Source organism: Haliaeetus albicilla, chromosome 18 (assembly GCF_947461875.1).
Source record: "Haliaeetus albicilla chromosome 18, bHalAlb1.1, whole genome shotgun sequence".
Classification (NCBI taxonomy): domain Eukaryota; kingdom Metazoa; phylum Chordata; class Aves; order Accipitriformes; family Accipitridae; genus Haliaeetus; species Haliaeetus albicilla.
In genome coordinates this window covers 65,117-92,431 of record NC_091500.1, presented here as the reverse complement: position 1 = coordinate 92,431, position 27,315 = coordinate 65,117, and the positions used below count along the sequence as shown (strand labels likewise).

General features: G+C 45.2%; 1 protein-coding gene across 7 annotated transcripts; it reads right to left on the bottom strand.

Annotated features, from left to right (window-relative positions):
* Window positions 1-27,315, bottom strand: ZNF512 (zinc finger protein 512). Of its 7 annotated transcripts, none has more exons than XM_069805295.1 (14): window positions 27,292-27,315; window positions 23,618-23,676; window positions 22,088-22,296; window positions 20,070-20,162; window positions 15,203-15,286; window positions 13,815-13,939; window positions 13,345-13,431; window positions 12,003-12,101; window positions 6,387-6,554; window positions 5,568-5,762; window positions 4,846-4,947; window positions 3,451-3,513; window positions 2,877-2,975; window positions 1-2,368 (listed from the first exon to the last, which is right to left on the bottom strand). In XM_069805295.1, the coding sequence occupies exons 1-14, from the start codon at window positions 27,295-27,297 to the stop codon at window positions 2,069-2,071; spliced, it is 1,689 nt and encodes a 562-aa protein (XP_069661396.1). In that variant the 5' UTR covers window positions 27,298-27,315; the 3' UTR covers window positions 1-2,068. The 7 variants fall into 7 exon arrangements, with proteins under 7 accessions (XP_069661396.1, XP_069661392.1, XP_069661394.1 ...); XM_069805291.1 differs by having other exon boundaries at window positions 22,088-22,307; window positions 26,748-27,297; XM_069805293.1 differs by lacking the exon at window positions 27,292-27,315 and adding an exon at window positions 26,748-26,824.

Sequence of the window (27,315 nt, the reverse complement as noted above, 5' to 3'; positions counted from 1 at the left end):
TCCACTAAGAAAAACCTCCTTTAATTCATGGGCTTACCATGTTGTCCACCTCTCGGGTGGGAAGGTAGTAAACAGGTGTGGTCAATGTACAGCTGTGTACACTGGAATACTGAGGAGAAATGGTGCAGACAACTGAACAGCACCAGAGCATGCAGGACAACCAAGTGGGCAGGCTGGGGTGTGTTGTGCAAGTAGAGGTGGTACCAAGAACACTACACACCAAACAGACAAGAAACCACATTCTTGCACTGGTGACATTTTATTTTGTCATCTTCTGATCTTGTCCCTCTTACTGCAAACCTTATACACCCTGCACAGAAGTCCACATATCTATACTTTCAGTGCAGCACTGCAACCACAGTGACAGCTGGTTCTAAAAGGCAGTTGTAACTACTGTGTGTAAATCACAATGGAGCACTGCATGCTGTCTCACTACTGAACAGGTGTTAATCCCCATGAGAGACACACCATGCTCAGCTGGGGTCTGCTTTGCTTATTATATGGGAGAGGCAGCTCTTGAGAACACCCTGGCCATACAGCACTTCCCACTGTCAGGGCCAATGTGATTATTCTGGTAATAACACATACATATAAACCTGCCTGTTCACCAGGCACTGCAATGGCTTCCCTGTGAATTTCAGCACCAGCAACTTTGGTAGTCAGTGAAAATTAACAGGGAGCCAGTTGCCTATTTTCTTGCCTGCAAAACTGCAAGGAAAAGGTCAAATTTTGAAACTTCCTGGTACAGTGGGTCTTTAGCTAACAGAAATTTTGGAGAACCCATTCTCTGAAAGACAGAGTAGGACTGCCTGTGCTGCTGCTTCCTACTAGCTTCTATGACATCTGCTGCATTTACAGAGCACAGGAAGATATTTCCTATGATCTAGAGTTCATGCCAATACATGACTTACTTAGAATAATGAACCCTCTTCTTTCAACCTTTTCCACACATGGAAGCCACGGCTAATGTACCTCATTCACACAAAGGAAGCAGTATTGAAAAGAAACAGGTGATATATGACAACGAAGGTGACTTCTACAGTGCAGAAAAAAAGGACACTATGAGAGCACGGGCATGACAGAATACCACACTGGCAAGGCAATTCAACAGAACCTGGGTTTCAGCGTTAGCAAGACTGCTATCATAGATATGCACTGTCTTGCAGTAAGTTTGTTTCCCCGGTGAATCTGAAACAAGCGGTCTTCAGAGTATCCACGAAGGCCGTCTTATTACATTAGTTACTGGGGGTGTCTGAAAGGCCAGTGAATCTCTGAAAGGCTGGAGGATATTTATTCCTCGCTGGACTGAAAGACCCTTTACATACATTCAATGCCCAGTGCTAGAGAAGACAGATGCCAGGGGAATACTGGGTTCCTGATGAGGGTAGTAATGATGTCCCATCACTTCCAAGCAGACCAGAGTTCATGTGCTATGGTCTGGTGCTGAGCCTAAACATCAGTGTATGAAGTAGAGACGATGCCTTGTGCAACAGACTGGAGCACATGCTAGGAAGGTATTTGCTCTTCTGTGGCAGCCTGGCTGACAACAGACAGGACAGTTACAGGGCAAGCTAAAGCCTTTGTATGCTGCACAGCGCTGCTTAGTTTGTATGCATACTGTGCAAGAAAGGATTCCCCCCTTAAAGAGACCTAAACACTGTGCTAGTCAGTCCCTTATAGGGAGAACCGCTAAAAAAGAACCCTGATCTCACCCATCAGTGGAAGATGATAAAACAGACAGCTGCTGTACTGGAAACCACTAAACAAGCAACTAATATGATCCAAACTGAGACTGTAACCAGAGCAGGAATTACACTGAGTACACTGCTAGTGCCACTGTCCAAGGGAACTACACCAGGAGAGGCAGCCTCTGTACCACAGCTTTGGTTTGAAGTCTCTCACAACTGACCAGAGGAAACAGTTTCAAAATCAAGGTCACCGAGCAGAATGGAGTCACAGGCCCAAAGACATTCAGTTGCTTATATTAGTGCTGTGGGTTATGAGCCTGATGGGAGTGGGGCTTGTAACTGAAAGGCTTTAGGATTACTTCTTCTCTTCTTCTAGGAATTTACTTTCGGCCTCGCTTGCGGCTGGTTTTTGGAAATTCGGCTCTCTGTGCAACTTGGGGCTCCCCCTCCTCACTACTCATGCTCTCATTGTCCACCCGCTGTGGACGACCTCTCTTACTTCTCCTCATTTTTTCAACTCCAGCACTGGGGAGCCTCTTGGCAGCCAGGGTCCCAGTTCTCTTCTTTTTGCCCCGGGTCAAAGGACGTTTCTTCCGTTGCTTCCTCTGCTCTTCTCTTTGGCGGATTTTCATTAGCTTCTCAAAGCTTTTGGTGGTAGTTGTGTTCACGTCAAACCAGTCCTGGAGGGTTTAGAAGGCAACAGGTTGGTACTGATGGTGGAAATACCATATAAAGCCTACCAGGGCTTATAATAAAGCTGCCTTGTGGGACAAGGATTTCCTGAAATGTGAGATCTGGAAAGGCAGCTGCCTAACAAAGCTCTGTTCTCTGATGTTCCTTCCCAGGTGTCACTCTGTCTCAGAGAACTCAGATTTGATTTGGCAATTGCCCAGCTAAAGGCATAGGAAATGCTGAAGAGCTGAACAGAGCAGCAGCAGCTTGGGACAAGACATGTGACATGTGACACGACACAACACTGGCTCCCCAGACCAACGTGTAAGACCAGCTATGGTCAAAAGCAAATCAAAGGGCACTTGAGTCTAGGACCCTGTTCCCCACAGTGAGCAAGGAAAAAATAAACCAGGGCAAGAATCCAGCATTTCCTTCCCAAGACACCCTCCCCACCTCCAACACCCTCCCCACCTCCAACAACCTGGGGTTTGAGGGCTTCCATTCTGCCTGCCTTACCTCAGCATGCACAGAGTTGATGTGATACTTGACCCCACTCTCTGAAATGAACTCCTTCTCACACAGGAGACACTTGTATTTGCCAGCCACAAAGTCTCCCTGGCACCAAAACAAAAAAAATCCATCACCAATTGCTGCCTAGAAGGCTGATACACCTATGCATCATATTCTTGCTCACATATAACCCAGCAGTAAGAAGTAGAAACTCTTATTCATATCAGACAATGCTTTAGCTACAGGAGCACTTACATTATTGACCGGTTATGCCCACAAAGCATAGGACTGCTCTGTGAGATGTTACAAGGTCCCCAGCACTGTACCTGGAAAAAATGCTCTTGTAGCTGTGAATCTACAGGTAGGACTGCAGTTTCACTAAAATGCATGCCATTAAGATGCTTCCTCCTTGCCTCAAGCAGTGTTTGCAATGGCAACCCTATTAGCCTATAGGGAAGCACTCAAACTGTGAGGAACTCAGATTAGCAGATGACAGGACAACAGCTTGAACAAGGAGATATCTGAAGGACAGGGACAGTCAGGCTATTGGTCTAAAAGTGAGTTCGGGAAGGCTACCAACCAAGGTACATGTGCCGAGGTGAGATTTGAGTCCAGAGACACTGCCATATACAGATTCACAACCCTGAAAGAGTAAAAAACATATGTGTCAGCAAAACTCTAGTAAGAAATCACTTCTTCCTCCACAAGAAAGTCTTATTCTCTGGAAGACAATTCCAAAAGGGGCAAGAGAGGTAGAGGGAGGGAGATACCGAGTCCTACAAAGCCAGAAAGCTTCTGGTAAAAAGACTGTTAAAGAGACTTAAGCTTTCAGTAAGTTAAATATTTCCAGTTTCTGAGCACATTTACACATAATAAAGAGACTCCTGTCACAGTTACATTCACCCTCCACCAAAAGCCTGAGTAAAATGATAGAGTTTGCTTTTTGCCTAAAGTGCAGCAGAGATTAACTTCAAACAAAGCACAGGGGCAAGTACAAGACACTTAAATTTCTCCTGCCCTGCTTGTGTATCTAGTGGCACAGAGCAAAAGTACGGCATCTGACATCAACAGTCTGTTAAAGGGCAGCTTTACAGGTCTTCCCCATGTGGAGCTTCAGACATCAGTCTTGGGATACTAGATCATGCTCAGCCGACAGCCCAGACCCTGAAACAGGAGGTAGGTGCAAGACATGCTTCTGGGTTACTGGTTGGTGAAATAGGACAGCTGCTTTCTGGGGACAGGTCCATATACATTAAGTTGCAATTCTTATACTTGGAAATGACGCAAGCCTGAAAACTGGGGAGAGAGTGGTGGGCGTGAGGTAGGGCAGGGGGAAGGCATTGTCTCTACACCAAACCCAGATGGAAGCCACCACTGATCCTTGGCTATCCAGCAGTGTGTGTCACGTGCATCACATCGTTTCCACCAGTGGGGCCATTTCTTCTCACTGGATCTGACTGGTGACTGCTGTGCGGGATTGTAGAAGCTAAGTGCACATGCATAAGCATCCCTAGACCAGGATGACAGTGCCATGCATGAGTCTTCTGTAGCCCATTTCCAGCTTTTGGAAGAAAACTTAAGTGCTGTACCAGACAAAGTCCCTCTGCTCTTACATTTCCATCTCTACTCCTCCCTTCTATAATTAGTTTTAGTACATCTGGTAGACAGGCAGGGGCCTGTCATTTTTCCACTGCTCAGACCTCCAAATGGAGAAGCTCCCAGCTGGATGTGAAAACTCTACCGCTCTGACACCAAGTTACTGGCTCTGAAGTGGACAAATACATCCCCAGAGGGATCATCCCTAGGGCAACAGTCCAAACAGGGTCTTGGTTACACTAACCAACCATACTGAGATGGAGCAGAATTTGTGTCCCACAGAGAGACAAACTGCTGTTTCAAGATTGTGGAAAAGCTGTTGGCTCATACAGACCTGAAATCTGCCCCCTTTGAGGCTTCAGAAACACTTAAGATTTACCTGATTTGGGCAGTGGACTCTTCGGTACATCTTTATCTCCGTTTTCCATTTGCACAGTACGTCTTGACTAAATGTGGGCAGTCCAGGACGAGTATATTTCAGCTAAGATAAAGAGATGGAACTGAAAGCTGTAAGCTATTTCTTCTCCTACTCTAACAGCCAAACTCTCAATAACCAATCTTTTTCCATCTCACTGACTCTCTACAAACAACTGAATCCGGAAAACCCCCACAATATCAGAATCCAAAACTTCCCATAACTTTGACCGCAACAATTCCTCTAAATGTACTTACACCATTAAAATAATAAATCATCCTTTTCCCTTGGGCTCCTCTTACAGCCTAACAGATACTCCTGGAAACTCCGAAGCCTGAAAAGCTATGAAATATCACTGAATGGCAGCAGTGATCTGTAGCCTATGACTTGTGAGCAACATAATGCCTCCAACTGCCTTTGTTACTTGTGCCCACTGAAAATTAGAGCAATAGGACTTGAAAGTCATTATAGTCTGCCTGGATAAAATACTTATACCACAGCAATTCCTACAGCAGCAATACCATCATCTAAGACCAGAGAGCAAAACCTGATCCCTCCTACAAGATTATTCAGTATTGCTTCCCAGGGGCCACTATACACTGGCAACACTGGGTAGATGCCAGTGCAAGACTCTTCTGATGTGAAGAAAGACTCAAACCCTATATCGCATTTTTAAGGCCTTGTACCTTCCGGTCATCTGGAATCAAGTCCTGCAGAACTTTTCTCTTGGGCCACTCTTTGGCCAGCTCTTCTCCAGCTAGCTCATGGAGATAGTAGATTGCCACCTTTGCAGATCTCCTCTGAACTCTGCCTGTGTTGTTTGGCTCCCGTTTTATTTCCTTCAGGCTCTCTGTTCTTCTCTCCTCATGGAGGAAAGTGACCTGCAATGAAGGCCAAAAAAGGTGAGCCTCCTTCACTAGTTCCTATTTCAGTTACACTACACATGGTGAATAAATATTCTGCCAAAACTCTCACAAAAATGCTGCTGGAGCTGTGGTTCACTGTCACAGACATAGGACAGAAGTGCATCCCACTAGTGAAGACAGACCCCCAAATCTGTTCAGGGGGGTCACAGCAGTAAGGCTTAAGCAGAGAGTTTCATGCAGCCACTTGTCTTGAAAGGATATCACATCATCTGCTGTAAAACCCTCATGGACAATGAGCATAGTATTGCCTGTTCTGCTCCAATGTCGGGTCTTTTAAGAGCAAAGAAAAGCATCTCACAAGTTATACAGGTTAGTATCATTCTTCCATGGAGCAAAAGTCAGGCTGGGGAAAGTTTACTGCTGCCATGGTGATTTACTATTAAAAAATTCATCCTAGTCACTGAACAGCAACAGCTACTGCTGAAAGGAAAGTATCAAGGACAGAATACTCCAGAGAGACAGAAAAATGCAAAGATTTTCTATCCCTAATTACCCACCCAAGTAGCAGACAAAAGCCTGCGTGTGTCAAGTCTGAATGGCTGAAGTACCACCACACTATCCATGGCAATTTGCACTTACCGGCCCATGCTTAGATCGGAGATGGTAGACAAGTCCTGCCTTCGATTTGTATGCTTTTCCACAGTGATGGCACTTCATAGCCATTTTCTCCAGCTCTGAAGCAGCCTTCCCACATTTTTTAACATGATACAGGTATCCCATTATGCTAGTGAAGCTGCCTGTGCAGCCCTGTCAATGCAGAAGAAAAATGCATGGAAGAAAAACACTCTCCAAGTGATCACAAGACCACTGTGTATAGAACCCATAGTTTGCTGACCAAAGTACTATCACTTTTCCTGCCAGACCAGAGACAATCAGGTAGTAAACTTTAACATTAGGCTATGCAGATAGACAAAATCTGGGACAAAGAATTGGCTGCAACTGGGAGAAACTGTTTCTTAGAACCTCTCTGTAGGTAGTGTACAACAGAAAATTTCAATATATGGTGTGAAGAAGCAAGATGTTAAATGAGGATGCACAAACCAGGAAGATTTTCAGATACAAATGGAAGAGTCGGGCAGAAAAAGAGGAAGGTTTTATACTTGGTTGGCTGGTCAAACTGCCTAGAACGCAGCAATATTAGGATGATGGTAAATAAAACTTCCAGCTATTCCGAGGGTACAGCTATTGTCTCATGGTACAGCGGAGGCCAACAAAAACTCCAATGGTTCCTGTGGATGTCACTCACTAGAGTATCTCCTAACCCTGAATCCAGTGATAAACTTGACAGTGAGCTTGGAAACAGGACAAATCAAACATGCATCAGTAAGTTTTTAACGTTCTTAGATGTACCCATCTGCTCTCCATTCCCTTCTCTAGCTGTGGCCAATCTCAGTATTTTCAAAACCCATAGACAAACTCACACAGTTAATTATGCATAAAAAACAACTTCCCAGCTATTACAAACAACTAAGGAAAGAGCAGAAGTACACATTAATAAAATACTTCTGGTGCACAAAAGAAACAATCCAGTGTCCTCTTGATCCCACTTGAAGACACCAACATATCAAATACTCGCTGACCCTGCTTGAGCACAGGGGTTGAACTAGATGACGTCAGAAGTTCCCTTCCAGCCTTAACAATAGTGTAATTCTGTGAACAGTTTATAATACTGTTGCAAGGTAAAATGGTTATCCTTTAACTTTTTCTTCCCTGCCATCTTCCACTGAATGCATTTATAAAGTCATACCTTTGTTGGATGTACATTTACCCATATAGTTTAAAGAAGCCATTTAAAAAAAAAAAGTAATATAAAATAAAAACTCCATTTTAGTCACCCTAGTTATCCTCTCTAAAAGAATTTGAATGGGGATCAGACAGTATCCGAAGGTGAACTCCTTTCTAGTGTAAGCAAGAGAATATCTTCTAACAAGTCATGTGTTAAACCCTAAAACTTCTAGTTGAGCTAGTTAGTGTTCACCAGACTCCTACTTTGTTTAGTCATGAGGTTCTAACCAAGTATCAGTCATTCCAAAATGCATTGGCTATGCTCAGTGCTTCACAAGTGTTTAGAGGAAATTCTCCAGGCATCCTGCTGCTTTCCAGGTAACACAGCATCCCACCAAAGTGCCTCAAGAGACTACTAGACTTGAAGAGGGAAGGGGATAACATCAGGCTCGCCCATGACAAGCCATGGGATGACACGCCAAGGTTTGATGGACAGGGTGCTAGCAAGGGCCGTCAGCCTGTTGCTCTGAGATGTGCTAGGTACACTGGAGCACACTTGAAGTCTTACAGAGATGAGCCAGGGGCTCCTAATGTAATAGGAGCCAACAGCGAAACACCGGTGAAGTACGTCAAAGGAACCGAGGTGTGTTTCTCTAAGAAGGTGACATGACCAACAGCCCAGCTGAAGTGCCTCTACACCAATGTATGCAGCACAGGCAACAAACAGGAGGAGTTGGAAGCCACCATGCTGCTAGAAAGCTATGACCTAGTTGCCATTACTGAAATTTGGTGGGATGAATCCCATGACTGGAGTGCTGCTATCGATGGCTACAAGCTGTTCAGAAGGGACAGGTAAGGAACGAGGGGTGGAGGGGTTGCCCTCTATGTCAAGATATGGATAGATTGTGAACAGCTGTCTCTGAATAATAGCCACGAGCTGGTTGAAAGCTTACAGGTAAGAATTAGAGACTGAGGCAACAAACAAAACCTTGTGGCTGGTGTTTACTACAGGCTGCTGGATCAAGGGGAGCCTATTGACAAAGCCTTCTTATTCCAGCTACAGGAGGCATCGTGCAGGCTCTCATTCTGCTGGGGGACATCAACCACCCTGACATCTGCTGGACAAGTACCATGATGAGCTGTCAGCAATCCAGGAGACTTCTGGAGTGCATGGAGGATAACTTCTTAAGCCAGGTAATAGACAGCCTTACCAGAGGGGATGTGTTACTGGACCTGCTGGTCACCAACGCAAGTGAGCTAATCAGTGATGTCAAGATTGGATGCAGTCTGGGCTGCAGTGATCATGCATTGGTGGAGCTCCTAGTCCTGAGGGATGTGGGACAGGCAAAGAGTAAAGTCCAGACCCTGAATTTTAGGAAAGCAAACTTCCAGCTCTCTAAGGAGCTAGTCAGTAGGACCCCCTGGGAAACTGCCCTCAGGGACAAGGGAGCAGAACAGAGCTGGCAGGTCTTTAAGGATGTTTTCTACAGAGCACAAAAGCTCTTGATCCCCAGGTGTAAGAAATCACAAAAGGAAGGCAGGAGACCAGCATGGGTAAGTCAAGACTTGCTGGTTAAACTAAAGGGCAAGAAGGAAATGCACAGGCAGTGGAAGCAGGGACAGGTATCCTGGGAAGAGTATAGGGACGCTCTCTGGTTGTGTGGGAATGGGGTCAGGAAGGCCAAGGTGTGGCTGGAGCTGAACTTGGCAAGGGACACAAAGAATAATAAGAAGGGCTTCTATAGATAAGTCATCCAGAAAAGGAGGGTCAAAGAAAGCATACCCCCACTGATGACATGACTGGCAAACTGGTAACAACAGACAAGGAGAAGGCTGAGGTACTCAACAACTATTTTGCCTCAGTCTTCACTGGCAACCTCTCTTCCCACACCTCTTGAGTGGATGGACCTCAAGGCAAGGACTGGGGGGAGAAAAGTCCCTCCCACTGCAAGAGAAGATCAGGTTTGTGACCACCTGAGGAACCTGAACATACCTAAGTCTATGGGACCTGTCGAGATGCATCCCAAGAATCCTGAGGGAACTGGCTGACGTAGTTGCCAAACCACTCTCCACATCTGAAAAATCCTGGCAGTCACGTGAAGTCCCCAGTGGCTGGAAAAAGGGAAACATTGCACCCATTTTTAAAAAGGGTACAAAGGAGGACCCTGGGAGGTACCGACCTGTCAGCCTCACTTCTGCGCCTGGGAGGATCATGGAACAGATCCTTCTAGAAGCTATGCTAAGGCACATGGAGGACAGAGAGGTGATTTGAGACAGCCAGCGTATCTTCACCAAGGGCAGGACTGCCTGACCAACCTCATGGCCTTCTATGACGGAGTGACTATATCAGTGGACAAGGGAGGTGCTACGGATGTCATCTATCTGGACCTCTGTAAGGCCTTTCACATGGTCCCCCACAACATCCTTCTCTCTAAATTGGAGAGATATGGATTTGATGGATGGACTATTTGGTGGAGAAGAAATTGGCTGGTTGGTCACATCCAAAGAGTAGTGGTCAACAGCTCAACGTCTGGATGGAGTTCAGTGAAAAATGGTGTCCCTCAGGGGTCCGTATTGGAACCACTACTGTTTAATATCCTCATCAACGACACAGACAGTGGGATCAAGTTGTTGTGGAAGGTGGCAAAGCTGAGGTACATGAGCATGCGGACCACACCTGAACGGAGACGTAAACAGCATGTGGCAATAATGGGATAAGATTGTGAGGCTATAATAGCACAGGAATGTATATAAATTATAGAAGCTGTTAATATGTTTTGAAGGGCTTTAAAGACTTTGTTTAGCTGCTTAAAAGTAGTCATTCATGATAAAGCAGAACTCACAGCTTGCTTAATATTTTTACTTAACATTGACCTGTTCTCTGACTGGAGGAATAAGATTCAGAAAGCCCCAAATCCATTTTGAGCCGGGAAAAGGAGACATAGTAACAGCTAGCCTGAAAAACGGGAAAGAGAAAGAACCCACCTAGAGACGAGAAAAAGGACCCAATGAGAGAGAAGAAGACCCCAGACCCAAATATTACTATTGGACCAGACTCTGGTGTGAGGGGCGGGAACTTATATAGTAAGGGTATAATTGCTAAGGGATGTGAGTATTAGGGGTCCCTCTCCGGAGGCACCCAGATGGAGCTATCGGAATTTGTACACCATAGATAGAATAAATTACACTTTTATTTTGAAGGCCTTGATTAGAGATTCTGCTTTGGGGAACCTAGTGTTGAGCGCGAGGGAAGAAGAAGCACCCGAAGGTGAGTGTGTGTGTGTGAGGAGTCAAAAGGGGTACCCACTGGCTCACCAGAGTCACCCGCTGCGAAGGGACTCCGGTCCTAACAGTTAAAAGTCTCAGATGGTGTGTGCGCGACTCCTTGATAGGTGTGTGAATGCTCGGGCAGCAGCTTCTCCCTTAACAGAGTACACCCTCAGCAAATTTGCAGATGACACCAAGGCGAGTGGTGCAGCTGACATGCCTGAGGGATGGGATGCCATTCAGAGGGACCTGGACAAGCTCAAGAAGTGGGCCCGTGTGAACTTCATGAGGTTCAGCAAGGCCAAATGCAAGGTCCTGCACCTGGGTCGGGGCATCCCCCAGTATCAACACAGGCTGGGGGATGAAGGGATTGAGAGCAGCCCTGCAGAGAAGGATTTGCAGGTGCTGGTGGGTGAAAAGCTGGACATGAGCTGGCAATGTGCACGTGCAGCCCAGAAAGCCAACCATATCCTGGTCTGCATCCAAAGCAGCATGGCCACCAGGTTCAGGGAGGGGATTCTGCCCCTCTGGTGAGACCCCACCTGGAGTCCTGCATCCAGCTCTGGAATCCTCAGTACAGGAAAGACACAGACCTGTTGGAGCAGGTCCAGAGGAGGGCCATGAAAATAATCAGGGGGATGGAACACCTCTCCCATGAGGAAAAGCTGAGAAAGTTGGGGTTGTTCAGCCTGGAGAAGAGAAGGCTCCAGGGAGACCTTACAGAACCCTTTCAATACTTAAAGGGGGCTTACAAGAAAGATGGGGACAGACTTTTTCATAGGGCCTGTAGCAATAGGACAAGGGGTAATGCATTTAAACTAAGAAGAGGGTAGATTCAGACTAGATGGAAGGAAGACATTTTTTTAGATCAGGGTGAAACACTGGAACAGGTTTCCCAGAGAGGTTGTGGATGCCTCATCCCTGGAAACATTCAAGGTCAGGTTGGACCGGGCTCTGAGCAACCTGATCTAGTTGAAGATGTCCCTGCTCATTGCAGGGGGGATTGGACTAGATGACCTTTAAAGGTCCCTTCTAACTCAAACCATTCTATGATTCAATGATACTCTGTCTTAAAAGCATAGCTAGGATCTTGAAATAAATCCAGCTTTGCCAGCACCAAAGCATACCCAGCAGAACTCTCATATTTTACGTTCATGCATCTGCTGCTCTATAATTCAGGATACATAGCACAATGAAGCTTACCTCCCTCGTACACTTTAGTTTTCCCATACGCTTCAAAACCTTCCGAAGGCGGTCTCGCTCAAGCTGCTCATCCAATTCTCCTCCCTCCTTCACAACTGGCTAAAGCACAGCAGAGAGATGAAAGAAAAACACAGGATGCTCAGCATTTACAGGTCTTCTCATAGGGAATTCATTACTCAACACGCTACTAAAGGAAAGCTTCCAAAATAATTCAATCTCTGCCACTCACGATTTTACAGAAGTCTATCTAATACAAAGATCACTGTCTATATCCCAGAACAACCAAATTATCTTTAAAAGGAGTAAACTGCCTGAAAACCACTTTGCAGATAAGAGTTTTAACATTTAGATAGCTATCTATGAACAAAACCTTGATCAGAAATGGTCCCAAACTATAGCTGCTGGGAAGGATAAGGGTGTGTGTTTCTATAATTACTTTTCTCCCCTTCTGCCTGTGGAAAGTACTTACTCATCTCTCTCTGTCATGCATCTTTAACATCTAGTGGTCCCACCATTTCCATTTAGCCTAACAAAAGCTAAGCAGACTAACTGCCCATAGCAGTTATTAATTTATGCTAAACTACAGCTCAAGTTCTTCTCTATTCTCTCTCTGATGATTATTTTATATATTATTTCCTACACTACCTTATAATTACACCTAGACTGAATAAAAAGTTAGAACTGAGTGACAGACCTATTCCTCAGGGCCAGAATATGATCCCTGGCCTATTTCATTTACTAGAACAGCTGTAGGTTCAGAAACCACAGAACTGGGAACTCTGTAAAAAATAACAGTAACTAATTATCTAAACCTTACTCAAACTTCCAAATGACCTTTTCAAAAGTTCTAATTCTTCACAACTACAACAAGAGACATTGCCTTCTTTAAAGTAATAGCAAAGAGGAAAAGCAGATTGTAGCATTAGGATCTTAACAGTAAATAGACACAAGAACTAAACTGCTGCTTCTACTTTTTTACCTTTGAACTTGCAAAGAACTGAAATCTAGTCTGCTCTGGATGTAGAAAAACTCCTACTTTCTAGCAAAGGACTGAAAATTGCAGCCTAATGAGCAATTGTTTTTTTTTTTCTGAGAATGCCTTTTATGTGTGACATATAACCAGCCTAAACAGAAATTCATTTCCTCTTTCTAAGATGTAGCATGCCTACCATCTCTGGTAATATTTTACTGTTTCTTCAGATGCCAAATCTCACAGGAAAAATAATAGGTAGAGAAGATTTGAACAGGTATAACATTTGAAAAAACATGTTTCTGTGCACCAGGGAAGGAACAAAAGACTGTCTTGCTTGTAGGATTTTTAGATGCACAGCAGCTGTGTTACCTGATTGTTATGGTCTGCCATGACATGGTATTTCATCCCTCCTAAAGACTTCAGCTGCTTCCCACAGTGATGACATGTGAACATTTCCTAGAAATAAACAAGGACATGGTGCATGTAACTGTAAATTAACCAAAGCAGTGGGAAACTCTTTGGGGGAAAGGAGCAGGAGAGCAGAACGTTTTATTTGGGCCTGGTAACTGCCCATTAAGAACAGAAGAGATTTTATGGAGACTAAAATTTAGGGGAACAATGAAATAGCTACACCTTTGTTCACTACCCCAAACCTCCAGCAAAAGGCTAAGCAAGAAGCACCAAGCACAGCCTCTTACAGATGTATAAAGGACTGTTGCTTAGAGACATGATGATGATATGAAACTGGTTTTAAGTGCAACACAAAACAGTGTGCAGGCCTTTCTACCAGTAAGCTGAAGAGGAGTAAAGAAAACATTGCTCATCTCTTGTGTTCTTACCTGCCTGCAATTTACCATATGTTTCTTCAGTCCTTCTACAGTCTTTCTCACCACAGCCCGGCATGTTGGACAGGTAACTCGGCCTTTGTCCTGAATTTCCAAAGACCATCGCTCTTCCATACTACCTGTCAAAACAAAAGGTTTGGAATAGAACTGCAAACACAGTATCTTTTTTTTTTCCTTTGATGTGCACAATGAATCTTAGAAGGAAACAAGTCACATTCTACCAAACTTGTGTCCAGCTACACTTTAAAAGGTTTAGCTCATTTGCAGCTTTAAATGTGTCATGTGACAAGGCACACATCACTCCTTTTGGGAGATCATTTTATAAAAACTCTTTAATCCTACCATCCCCTTGCAAGGAATGTTCTTCCACTTGTTCAGTAGAGTTTTTTCCTTCATTCATTTTTATTACACAATTACTTTAGCATGCACAGTAAACTTTTCTTTTGGCAAAATGGTTTTCACAGTAGTGACAGATGTGACTGAATAGTTTCAGACAAAGTCAATGGTTCAGTTCTACTAACCAAATCTTTAGAACTCCACTTATGTCAGCCAGCAGTTCTGGTACTGAAAGTGAACAGAGCTGCACCACCAGGCCAACTTACTCAACAGCCAGGGGAAAGTACCCTGTGTAGCACAGTTTCCAGTTCTTGGCCTCTTTTTGAAATGCCAAGCAAAAGCTTGGCATAATCCACAAGGATTATAAATTACTGAAATGGGTTCTAGGAAAAAAGTGGCTTAGCAGCCATCTGCTTGAATTCTTATCGTAAAAAGATCTAAAGGCTTTCCTCTTTGCCCAGCAATAACAGGCAGAGATTGTCCCTCCCCAGGTGGGTGGGCGAAAAGTCTGTGAATCAAACAGCACTTGGCAGAAAACTAGGGTATTTAATGAGTGTTGTGAGCTATGCATATCAAGTCATTCCACTTGCTGAGTCAAGGCTAATGTTATTTTTCTACTATGGACTGCTTGGGTCTCTGGCTACCAGGTTACCAGAAGAGGTGATTTGGCAGCAACAGCTACAGAATTTTTCCTGCAAACATATTCTGCTGACTAAAAAGTATAAATATTTTTATGAGTTTTATAGTGAAACTATTTTAACAGGCTTTTGCTCAGTTCAAAAAGTGATTCCCCCTTCACTGTTTTATTATGCAGTGGTAAAGCCACATGGAACTACACCAATAGGCAGTATGCAGTCCCTCCAATCTTGTTCTGCAGTACTTACAGTGCCAAAAGTACAGCAAGCAGTTCTTCCTTGTGAACAGTACAGTGAACAACAAAATGAAAACACCAGAAACATAGCTGTTGCTCAGATGCAAATCCTAGAATCACATTTATCTTTTAGCTGCTTCATAAACAATTCTGAGCAAGTGGTGCTTCTCCTTACCTGTGCCATAGGCTTCCGGTTCTTTCTGAACACAGTGGCTTTTCACTTTGGAGTTTTGTTGTGTTCCAGCTTGCTGTTTTTTCCCTGTTATAACACAAACAAGAGAGACCAGAAGACTTAATTCTGCGAGCCTTGTTACAAAAAAGCAGAGATTTTTTTGCTAGGAGGCTGCTATTTAGTCTGCTGTCTCAAAGCTACTCATTCAGAAATGTTCAATGCTTTTTTTTTTTATTTAAAGGAATTTCAAGATTATGTTCCCTACTACCTTTCAATATCCATAGCTATTTACAGCTGCAGGCATTAGTCCCATCCAGATATTTATAATCTGTATGGTTGTTCATAACAAAGCTCAGGGGATGGGAACTCTTCACACAGTATGGCTGAGCCAATCTAATTAGTAGACTTCTTGACAACCAAATGGACAGTCCCATTCCTCTACTCATTCCTGTTTTCTTTAGACTAAACAACTCTTATTGTTTCAGTATTTTCTCATGGGTTATGCTTTTTTCTCTCTTCTGCCTGTTCTCTTCAGTTGGTCCACACATTTACTGAACTGCAGTACACACGGCTGCAAACAGTACTCCAAGTGTGACCCTGCATTAGAGCAGAATTACTTCATGTGTCTGAAAGTCTACATTCCTGCTCAAACACCTCAGTATAACATCTGCCTTTTTAAAAACAAGTATGACACTGTTGTTCCCTATTGAGCTTTTGATCTCTTATAAATCTCAAATCCTCTTCGGAAGAACTGACACCTAGGAGGTTGTTCTTTGTCTTTCAGCTGTGCTAGTATTTCTTCCTAACTATAGTATCTTTAATTTTACACACTATATTCCATTCTATTTTTTTAAACTGTTTCTCTAACGTCAAGACCACTTTCAGTTTTAGCCTTTTCTCCAACACACTTGCCATCTCTTTCAGCTTTGTGCCGTCTACATACTTCCAAGTCCTTGGTGACAAAACCAATAGTTAGAATTGAACCTAGAACACATTGTGAACTGTTATTCTATACTTTTTTCCTATTTCACAGAAATGACAGAAACATTAAGGTTGGAAAGGACCTCCTGAGATCACCTAGTCCAACCCATGTTCAAGCAGGGTCAGCTAGAGTAGGTTGCCGAAGAATGTGTCCAGTCAAGTTTTGAGTATCTCCACTGATGGAGACTCCACAACCTCTTTGGGCAACCTGTGCCAGGGTTTGACGACCCTCACAGTAAAAAAATGTATTCTTGTCTTTAAATAGAATATTGTGTATTTTAATTTCTGCCCACTGCCTCTTGTCCTGTCAGTAAGCACTATAGAGAAGAGTCTGGCTCCCTTTTCTTCATTCCCTTCCATCAAGTATTCATACACACTGGTAAGATTCCCCCTTGAGCCTTCTCTTCTCCAGACTGAAGAGTGGCAGCTCTGAAGAGTCGCAGCTCTCTCAGCCTGTCCTCACAAGAAAGATATTCCAGTCCCTCAGTCATCTTTGCAGCCCTGCACTAGACTCTCTCCAGTATGTCCATGTCTCTCTTGTATTGGGGAGCCCAGAACTGGACATGGTGCTCCAGATATGGCCTCACCAGTGCTGAGCAGAAAGGAAGGATCACCTCCCTCGACCTGCTGGGCAATGCTCTTCCTAATGTAGCCCAGAATGCTTTGGCTGCCTTTGCCACAAGACCGTGTTATTGGCTCATGGTCAGCTTGCTGTCCTCCAGGACCCCAAGGTCCCTGTCTGCAGAGCTGGTTTCCAGAAAGTTAGCCCCCAGCAAATGCTGGTACATGGGGTTATTCCTGCCCAGCTGCAGGACTTCGCATTTCTCCTTGATGAGCCTCAAGAGATTCCTCTTTGCTTAATTCTCCAGCCTGTCCAGGTCCCTGTGGACAGCAGCACACTCATCTAGTGTACCACCACTCCTAGTTTTGTATCATCTGTGTACTTGCTGAGTGTGCACACCCTCCCATTGTCCAGGTCATTAATGAAAATGTTAAACAGTGCTGGCCCCAGTATTTACCCCTGGGGTACAACACTAGTGATGTGCCTCCAACTAGACTTTGTGCTGCTGACACAACCCTCTGGGTCTGGACGTTCAGCTGGTTTTCAATCCACTGCACTGTTCATTTATCTAACATGTACTTTGTCAGCTTGTCTATGAGGATGTTGTGCGAAACAGCACCAAAAACCTTACTAAAGTTGAGGTGAAAAACATCCACCGCTCTCCCCTTGTCCACCAAACTAGTGACCTCATTGTAGAAGGCTATCAGGTTGATTAAGCATGATTTGTCTTTCATGAATCCATGTTGACTACTCCCAATCACCATCTTGTCCTTCATGTGTTTGGAAATGCTTTCCAGGAGGATTCTCTCCACCACCTTCCCAGGAACTGAGGTGAGGCTGACCAGCCTGTAGTTCCCCAGATCTTCCTTCCTTCTGTCCTTGAAGATAGGAGTGATATTTGCTCTCTTCCAGTCTTCAGGAACCTCTCCCAGTCACCATGACCTTTCAAAGATAATCAAGAGTGGCCTCACAATGACATCAGCGAGCTCTCTCAGCACTCAGTGCAACCCGTCAGGCCCCACGGGACTTAGAGTCATAGAATCGTTTAGGTTGGAAAAGACCTTTTAAGATCATTGAGTCCAACCGTAAACCTAACACTGCCAAGTATACCACTAAACCATGTCCCTAAGCGCCACATCTACACCTCTTTTAAATACCTCCAGGGATGGTGACTCAACTACTTCCCTGAGCAGCCTGTTCCAATGCTTGACAACCCTTTCCGTGAAGAAATTTTCCTAATACCCAATCTAAACCTCCCCTGCTGCAACTTGAGGCTGTTTCCTCTTGTCCTATCACTTGTTACTTGAAAGAAGAGACTGACACCCACCTCGCTACAACCTCCTTTCAGGTAGTTGTAGAGAGCGATAAGGTCTCCCCTCAGCCTCCTTTTCTCCAGGCTAAACAACCCCAGTTCCCTCAGCCGCTCCTTATAAGACTTGTGCTCTAGACCTTTCACCAGCTTCGTTGCCCTTCTTTGGACCCACTCCAGCACCTCAGTGTCTTTCTTGTAGTGAAGGGCCCACAACTGAACATGGTACTTCAGGTGCGGCCTCACCAGTGCTGAGTACAGGGGGACAATCGCTTCCCTAGTTCTGCTGGCCACACTATTTCTGTACAAGCCAGGATGCTATTGGCCTTCTTGGCCACCTGGGCACACTGCTAGCTCATATTCAACCAACTGTTTACCAAAACCCCCAGGTCCTTTTCCTCCGGGCAGCTTTCCAGCCACTCTTCCCCAAGCCTGTAGCATTGCGTGGGGTTGTTGTGACCCAAGTGAAGGACCGGGCACTTAGCTTTGTTGAATCTTATACAACCCATCGATCCAGCTTGTCCAGATCCCTCTGTAGAGCCTTCCTACTCTCACCCACCCAACTTGGTGTCTTCTGCAAACTTACTGAGGGTGCACTCGATCCCCTCATCCAGATCACTGATAAAGATATTAAACAGAACTGGCCCCAATACTGAGCCCTGGGGAACACCACTTGTGACTGGCTGTCAATTGGATTTAACTCCATTCACCAAAAGTCTTTAGGCCTGGCCATCCAGCCAGTTTTTTACCCAGCAAAGAGTACACCCATCCAAGCCACGAGCAGCCAGTTTCTCCAGGAGAATGCTGTGGGAAACGGTGTCAAAGGCTTTACTAAAGTCTAGGGAGACAACATCCACAGCCTTTCCCTCATCCTCTGAGTGGGTCACCTTGTCATAGAAGGAGATCAGGTTAGTCAAGCAGGACCTGCCTTTCATAAACCCATGCTGACTGGGCCTGATCACATGGTTGTCCTGTATGTAACGTGTGATGGCACTCAAGATGATCTGCTCCATAACCTTCCCTGGCACTGAGGTCAGACTGACAGGCCTGTAGCTCCCTGGATCCTCCTTCCGGCCCTTCTTGTAGATGGGTGTCACATTTGCTAACCTCCAGTTAACTGGGACCTCCCCGGTTAGCTAGGACTGCTGATAAATAATTAGGTATGTCCAGTTTGTTTAAGTGCTCTAACCTCGTCCTCCTTCACTGAGTGTAAGGCTTCCTTGCTCCAGACCTTCCCTCTGGTCTCAGGCACCTGGAATTCCTGAAGGATTCCTTTAACTGATAAAGATCTGAGGCACAGAAAGCATTGAGTACCTCAGCCTTTTCCATGCTATTTGTCACCAGTTCCCCTGCCCTGTTCAGCAGTGCACTCACGCTTTCCCTAGTCTTCCCTTTGCTGTACATGTACTTGTAGAATCCTTTCCTGTTGTCTTTCACACCCCTTCCCAGATTCAACTCCAGGTTGCCCTTAGCTTTCCTCACCTCACCCTTGCAAGACTGGACAGCAAATGTATACTTCTCCTGCATCACCTGGTCCTACTTTCACCACTTGTACACTTCCTTTTGCACCTAACCACTGATGAACAACCCTTTGAAGGCATGAAAGACCTATGATGTCAAGCATTTCCCCGCTCTATCTCTGTGGTAAAATAAAGGTGGTTGGGTTTGATTTCTCCTTAACAAACCCATATTGCTGTTATCATCTACTCATTAATCGCCAGACATTCACAAGTAATTTGGTTGATTATTTAGTCCAGAATCTTTTGGGAAACTGAAATGAAGCAGACTAGCCTATACTTGCCCTACTTCCTTTCCTCCCTTCCTTTGTTGGACTTTGAAGACAGACTGAAATTAGATCACCTCCCACTGCAAAATAGAAACTAGTCAACAGTCTCGTATAACAAAATATCCAGAATCAGAGATAGAGTTGGAAGACAGCAGAGGATAGCATTTGGGCAGAGGGGAAGTCTGAAGTACCTGGAAGCTTGTAACTAGGAATTACAAATTATTTGTATTACCCGAAATCTTCTGCTTCTTCTTGGGAGAGTCTTTAAGATTTTCGCCTTCCCCTTGCTCAGATTTCCTCTTGCCTTTCAATAGTACTTCCCCTGCTAATGAGTAAGAACAGAAATGCTTCAGTCTCATTATTCAGTCTGGATAACAGCTTTGAGTCTGCTGCTGCCTCAGCTTATCCTCATATTCAATACTTAAAAAAAAAAAAGTAGTTTTTGTAAGGCACCTGGACACCAGTGAGCTAGACACAGCCTTTTGACTCAGTAACATTTAGGCACTCCACAGCCTGCAATCCTCTGACACAGAAGATACGGAAGAAACAGTGCCACAGTGTGGTCTGGGAAAACAATACTCCTCAGGAAGATAGCCAGAAGGTGCTAGGTTATGTCATAAAAAGCTCATCTGCTCACACACAAAAAGAAGCATAGAGAAACAACAGCTGGTGGGGAAACCCAAACAAAATCCTGCCTTCCTTCACTATTTCCAGGCCTATCAAAGGCTTATCTTCATTAACAGAGAGAAGTACAGAAGCACAATGGCAGGTAGGGGAACACAAATTATGGACTCAAAGAAACAGACACTTACTCCCAGGTCTGTCCCAGGAGACTCACCAGGATGGGTCAATGGAAGCTGCTCTCTGGAGCACCCTTTGGAAGGGGGAAGGAGGGGTGTGGTGAGAAGGGCGAGTGTGACATTATGTGACACATGGGATGCTAGTGAAGAACAATTCAGGACTACACAAGACTGGGTTGTTTAGGAGTGGTATCAAAGGAAGGGAAAGGGAGAGAATTAACTGATTTGGAGAGTATCAAGTGTGGGAAAATAGAGGTGTTAAGAGGATAAAAAGGGTCACTTGCTTGTAAACAGGTGGTTGGTCAGTATACAAGTCTGGTCATGCCTGACACCAAATCAGAGGCACCAGGGGAGAGTACTGCCTGTGAGTGTGAGCCTGTCTGTAAGGAGGTCTACACCAGCAACTGGCATGGCTCTGCGGGCCTCAGGGGCTAGTGCATCCATGTACCAGCAACTGAGGATACTGGGATCCAAAAGCCAGATACTGAGCAGACTGAGTGTTTAAGTCCAGCTACAGGAGAGATCCACACTGCACACATGTGTGCACACACAAATGTACACATACATATGCATGTACTTCTTTTATATATATTTTTTACATATGCTTCTTTTCTCTCAATAACACAACTTCATCCTGATCAGCCAGAGAGGGAAACAGGATGGAGACCATTCGTGCCATTTGTGTGAGTGCTGAGCACGCCTCTTCGTGTTGATCTGTGTGGCTGGCTGCGTATACATGTTGTATACATGTGTTTATACCTACAGGAATACACACTTAGTCTCGCTACTGGTTGGACCTGGGGGTGTGGAGCCGCAGCAACCTCACTTCTATCAAGCTACCATATTCCGCTTTCCCCATAACAGAATGGAATACAGATTCTGACTTAGAGATAAGAAGAAAGTGCATTAAAGGAGAGCAAAGTTTTGGCTCTCTGCCACATGAGAAGTTTGGAAAACAGCTCCTAGGCCAGAAAATCCGAATGCTCCTAAAACAACAACCTAAGACCCAAACCACGCCAAATCAGAAAATCAAAGTGACAGAAGTGAGAAATAAAAGAAATAAAAACATCCTTAAAAAACATAATAATCTACCAACCACAAAAGCCGTGTCTAAACCAGAGTACTGCTGAATGGTCCCCTTTTCTACATCTTTAGTGTTGTTTGTTGATTGGCAGAACCCTTATACATCTCTCTTCTACAGATAAAACTGAGTTCAGTCACAGAATCATTAATTTTAATAGACAAGTCACTCAAAAAGAACTGCGTAACATCAGAGAATTTGACCTATGTTTCTGTAGTGGAGGAATTTTATTTCTCCTAATACACGAGCAGCATTACCAGCCTTGTAATTTGTGGCTGAACTGCAGCATGTCTTTCAGAAGTCATCTAATCTCTCATAAAAGAACCAGAGAGAAAAACAGTTTTGCGTCGAGCCAAGAGTGATGAGTACCTTTTTTTTCTGAAGATTTGTTAATGCTGTTTTTTATTCCTCTCATTTCCAACCAGTAAGCAGGCCTGCGAATGGTCCGCTTGCTTCTGGACTCTGCACTTCCATTCACTCGACCCTTCGGTGAGGCAGAAGAAATGTTGCTGACTGTCTCATCATAGTTACTGCTCAGTCCTAGGACAGTAGTTTCCACCTCCTCAAATTGCTTAGACCTGGAAAACAACTTGAAATCCTATGTATATGTATGCATACATACATACACAACCACAATAACTTGACAGACAACATCCCTTTCCTCTTCCCAAATACTCTAAAAAATCATCTCACAGTTCATTGAATCTCCTGAGTTTTGTGAATTGAAAAGTGCCAGCAAGATAAAACATCCTAAACATTATTTTTCAGCACATCTTTTAGAGAATGACATTAGAGAGCTACTCATCAGGAACAGAAAAAAATATTCATCCTACCTCAAACCTTCATCTTAACAAGCAGGCCCAAGTTAATCTCAATTTAAAAATACACATTTGTCCTTAAGCAACCAATGTGGAATATAAGAATTCTTCTGCAGCCCATCATTACAAAAGAGACCTTTTCCATCCCACAAAGGGCAAGATCTCCTTCAGTATGTATTCCCAGAGTCAGAGCTGACACTACACGATTAAAAGACTTAACGCTAGTAAGAATTTTAACCAGCAAAGCTTTCAGCAATGAAGACAGCCTTATAGTATATCCTACAAATCACACTACATTAAGACTAATTTAGACTAGCCAGCAGCACTGATTTTTCTTCCTAGAGATCAGAGGGAACGTTGCTTCACTATTCTCAAATATTTCTCACAGCTCTGAAATGCCTGGATATTTACACTACTGTCATGACAGCAAAATGATTAGGTGTCAAAGAAACATAAAAGTATCTATTCTCTGGGCAAATACCATTAATATAAGAGGAAAGAACAGAAAACAGAAACACTTTTCAACACATCCAATTGCTACCACAATTCACAAACTCAAAGAAGTGGATCACTTGAATGATGACTGTGATGACCGTCCCAGCAATACTCTCCCACACCCTGAGATGTGGAGTTCACATGTGGTAACACATCAATACAGAAATTAATAAGTGGGAGACACTGATGGTACCAGGTCAGATCAGTATATACTATGTTTAAGGAGGTACTGCAGAAGAATGGGGATAGGAATTCTCAAATTAAAGCCTTTCAGTTGCAATCACACTCAAAATACACAGATTTTGGAACACCATTTGGTCTTGAACAGAAAATATTTACGTTCCCAGTATTAAAAAACTTTTAAAAACAATAAATGAAAGCTAAGACCCCTTGAAGTGTCAAAAAAAAAAAAAGCACTTTTCCTGCAAACCAATAAGCAAAGTCAGTCGAGACTCTCATCACATAAACCAAAATCGTTGCAGCTTTTAAAATTCAGAATATGTAAAGACCAGATACAGTTTTCCAATAGGAATCCTTCAGCTTTTTTCTTTCCCTCAGTCAAATTAGGCAAGAAACATTCACATACTTTTTGTTTCCCAGAGACCTCTTGACCTTCTGTTGTCTGTGATGTCCAGGCTTGGTGTCCTAATAAAGCAGAACAATTCATATTAGCAGCATAATTTTTCTTATTTTTGCATGTTTCACTTTTCAGTTAAACACAGTCACCTGCACTTTGAGGATGTGCATACCATCCTTTGAAAAGGAAACCATTGTTTTCTGCAACAAGGAAGTGTTTAACGTTTTCAACTCCAGCTGAATTACAACTGGAATCAAAATAGGGATGAGCCCCTCTACACTCCCCGTATGAAAGCCAATCATTCCCCTTGCACTGGGGCATGATGGAGTGTTCTTTGTCTCCAATTCATTCAGTGGTACCTGCTTTCTGCCTGGACTTTATCACACGGTGACAAATATTTTAGATCCTAACTTACTAGTTTTTATAGAGTACTTATTTTTTCCTTAATGAAATAATTTTTGCATTTACCATGCCAGGAACGTTGTCTTTAGTCTCTTTTATGTCCTCTTTTCATTTTTTTCTCTCAATTATTTTGTCATACTCCATCATCTGCCCAGATGTTCACTTTATCCACATCACAGAATCCTTCTTCTTATTTAACAAAGATTTTTTTGTCACTTATTGCTTCTTATGCTCCTATTAAGACACATAATTTAACAGATACCATTGACATTCCCAAGTGTCCTGTCTTTGGGGAGTGGGGGGATCACCACTCAGGGACTAACTGGGCGTCGATCAGCGGGTGGTGCGCAATTGTACTGTGCATCATTTGAGTATTCCAATCCTTTTATTATTACTGCTGTCACTTTATTAGTGTTATCATTATCATTATTAGTTTCTTCTTTTTATATTCTATTAAACCGTTCTTATCTCAACCCACGAGTTTTACTTCTTTTCCCAATTTTCTCCCCCATCCCACTGGGTGGGGGGCAGGGAGTGAGTGAGCGGCCATGTGGTGCTTAGTTGCTGGCTGGGGTTAAACCACCACGCCAAGGCAATATAAACAAGTCATTTGCTGTATGTTGCTCCTGGCATGTGGACAATCATTTATCACCTTCTTCCAAATACTAATAATGACTCGATGTTGTTCTTCATTGGGAAACCCATTACAAAAATCTTGGTTATACAGACTAGAAAACAAAAATCATTGCCCAGTAGAAGTATACGAGATACCAAAACTGTAACCTAGAAACAGAGATAGTATTTTGCCATGTACAGGAACTGGCTAATGAACTGGGGAAAACAGGGATATGACAGAATTTGAAGAAGTCATAAAAATGTGATGACTTGTCAGGAGATGCTGAGAAACTTCAGGTGCTATATCAAAACTAGGGAACAGGCAGCTTCAAGGCAAATGAAATTCACCACTAAAAAAAATGCACTGGAAAGAAATTCACTTCAGTCTGTCTTTTATGCTTTTGCTTTCTAATTTATGCACAGGACCAAGCAGTAGTTCACTCTTCCCATGACCACAGTCAGTGAGAGACACCCTAACCACCAGGTAAGAAATTTAATAGTGGGCACTGACATCAACCAGATGAATTCTTAAACTGTGACCACAGTCTCCTCTCATGGAAAGGTTAGGCAACCAGCAGGAGAGAAATTCACAACTGCTTGATTGATGACTTCACAATCACATCTTGTCTTCTTTGGAAAAAATGTCAGCTGAATGTCTGTGTATTACTTTGATACAGTTTACAGGCATCCAGTAGTGCAAACAGCAGTGTTTGGGAAACACCCTACATAAGAAATGTGGAGAAACCTCACTGAGGAGCAGCTAGAAAAAATTAGGCCTGTGAAGTTATAACAATAAAAATGAACAAACAGGCAGGCATAGTCTGCTGCAATTAGCTGGCCTAATCTACCATTAGAAGAACCCACATGACTGACAAACATGACACATGTTTTTGTGGGTTTTTTTAGAACTAAAAAATTTCGCATTAAAGTGAAGATTAGTAGAGAAGAGTTTAGGTCACAGTTAAGGATCTGCAACGAAAAAAAGGAAAGTACAGATGATCTGTCTAGCCTTCCTTTCTGAGAAGCTGATAACAGCAATTATGAAGGAAACATCTAGAAAAACTGGTGTTTAAGTTTTGAATGTTTTTTTATTTATGCAGTGTACTTCCCACTTAGAAAACAGAGACCTAACGAGTGCAGGAATGCCCAGGGGCTGGACATATGGGAAACAAAAAAGCCAACTTCCTGGCACAGGTTAGAAAAAGAAGAACAGTGGCCTATAGCCTGAAGAGACAAAGAAACTTCATTTGCACGTGGGCCATTTCTGCCTCCCTATGGACTGTGGGATGTTTCTGTGACCTGGCACATGGCCTGCTGCTGGAGACAGGCTGCTCTACAACAACACATCTGGGAAGATGGTGTTTAAGCACAGCACAGAAACTCCTACTGAGGTCAGGAGACAGATGTAGTAACTGCTAGTGAGTCAGTGCTACAGCGACAGAGGAGAGGTGTCAGTGGAAGCACCAAGTGTCCTGCACTGCCGTGACTGTCCCTGCCCCCTCCGAGACAGGGGGCCGGCGTGATGGCTCAGCACCCTTCAGGGAACCCCCTGTTTCAGTCCCGCGTTTCCATTTCTACCTGCGTACTTCATGGACTACCGTCTCCTGCAATGAAGACCTTCCGGACAGAAGGCACCACCGGCGCCGGGAGCCGGCAGCGCCCTGCTCCTGATGCCTCCCCGGCCCTCAGCTGAGGGCAGCCGGGCCCGCCGCTCCCCGGGCTCGGCGCCTGTGGGCGACCAGGCCCTCAAACAGAAACCAGGCGTTTCCGCCGTCGCTGGCGGCTCTCCAGGCAGGCAGCCCAGAGCGCGTCCCGCTCACCGCCGTTCTGCTCGGGGACAGGGCCCAGCCGACGGGCGGCGGCAAACGGACCGAGGCCGCACCGCCCGCGCAGATCAGCGCCGGGCCGGGCCGGGCTCCCTCTGCTTCCAGTCCCACGCCCAGCGAGACCCTCGGGGCGAAGCGCAAGTCCCACCGCGGCTGCTCCGGCCCGCTCCCGCCATCCCGCCGGCGGAGCCCATCTCGCGGCGGCTTCCGGCCCCGTGCGCCCCGGGACCACAGCCCGGCCGCGCGGCCCCGGGCAGCAGCCAGCAGCACCGGTGGCGAGGACCCCAGGCACTTACCGAGCCGCCGCCGCCCCGCATGGTGCCGCCGCCGCCACGTCAGCACGCGCCCCGCCCGCGCACGACGGCGAGGTCCCGCCCATCTGTTTCCGGCTGCCTCCTCACGGCGGCATCCGGCCCCGAGCCCCGCGGGGGGACGCTGCGAGCTGCCCCCGGGCCCCGACCAGGCCCGTCCGGCGCGGGGAAGCCGCGTGAGCCCGCGGTGCGTACCCTGCCGGCGGCGGTGGCGGCGGCAGGGCGACGGCCGAGTCCCGCGCGCGTCATGGCGGGGTGCTGTGGGGGCCGCCGCCCCTTTGTCGTGCTCCTCGCGCCCCGGAAGGGCAAACGGGTGCTGGGAAGATGGCGGCGGCGAGCGGGCTGGCGACGACGGCCCCGGTGTGTGTGCTGGTGCTGGGCATGGCCGGCTCCGGGAAAACCACCTTCGTGTGCAGGTGAGGGGCGGCTGGTGGGCTGTGGGGAGCTGCCGGTAGGTTTCCCCCAGCGCTACCCCCGTGTCCAGCAGGGCTGACGCCTCCTCGTGTCCCCTTAGCGACTCGCGGCCCACCTGCATGGGCAGCGCTGCCCCCCG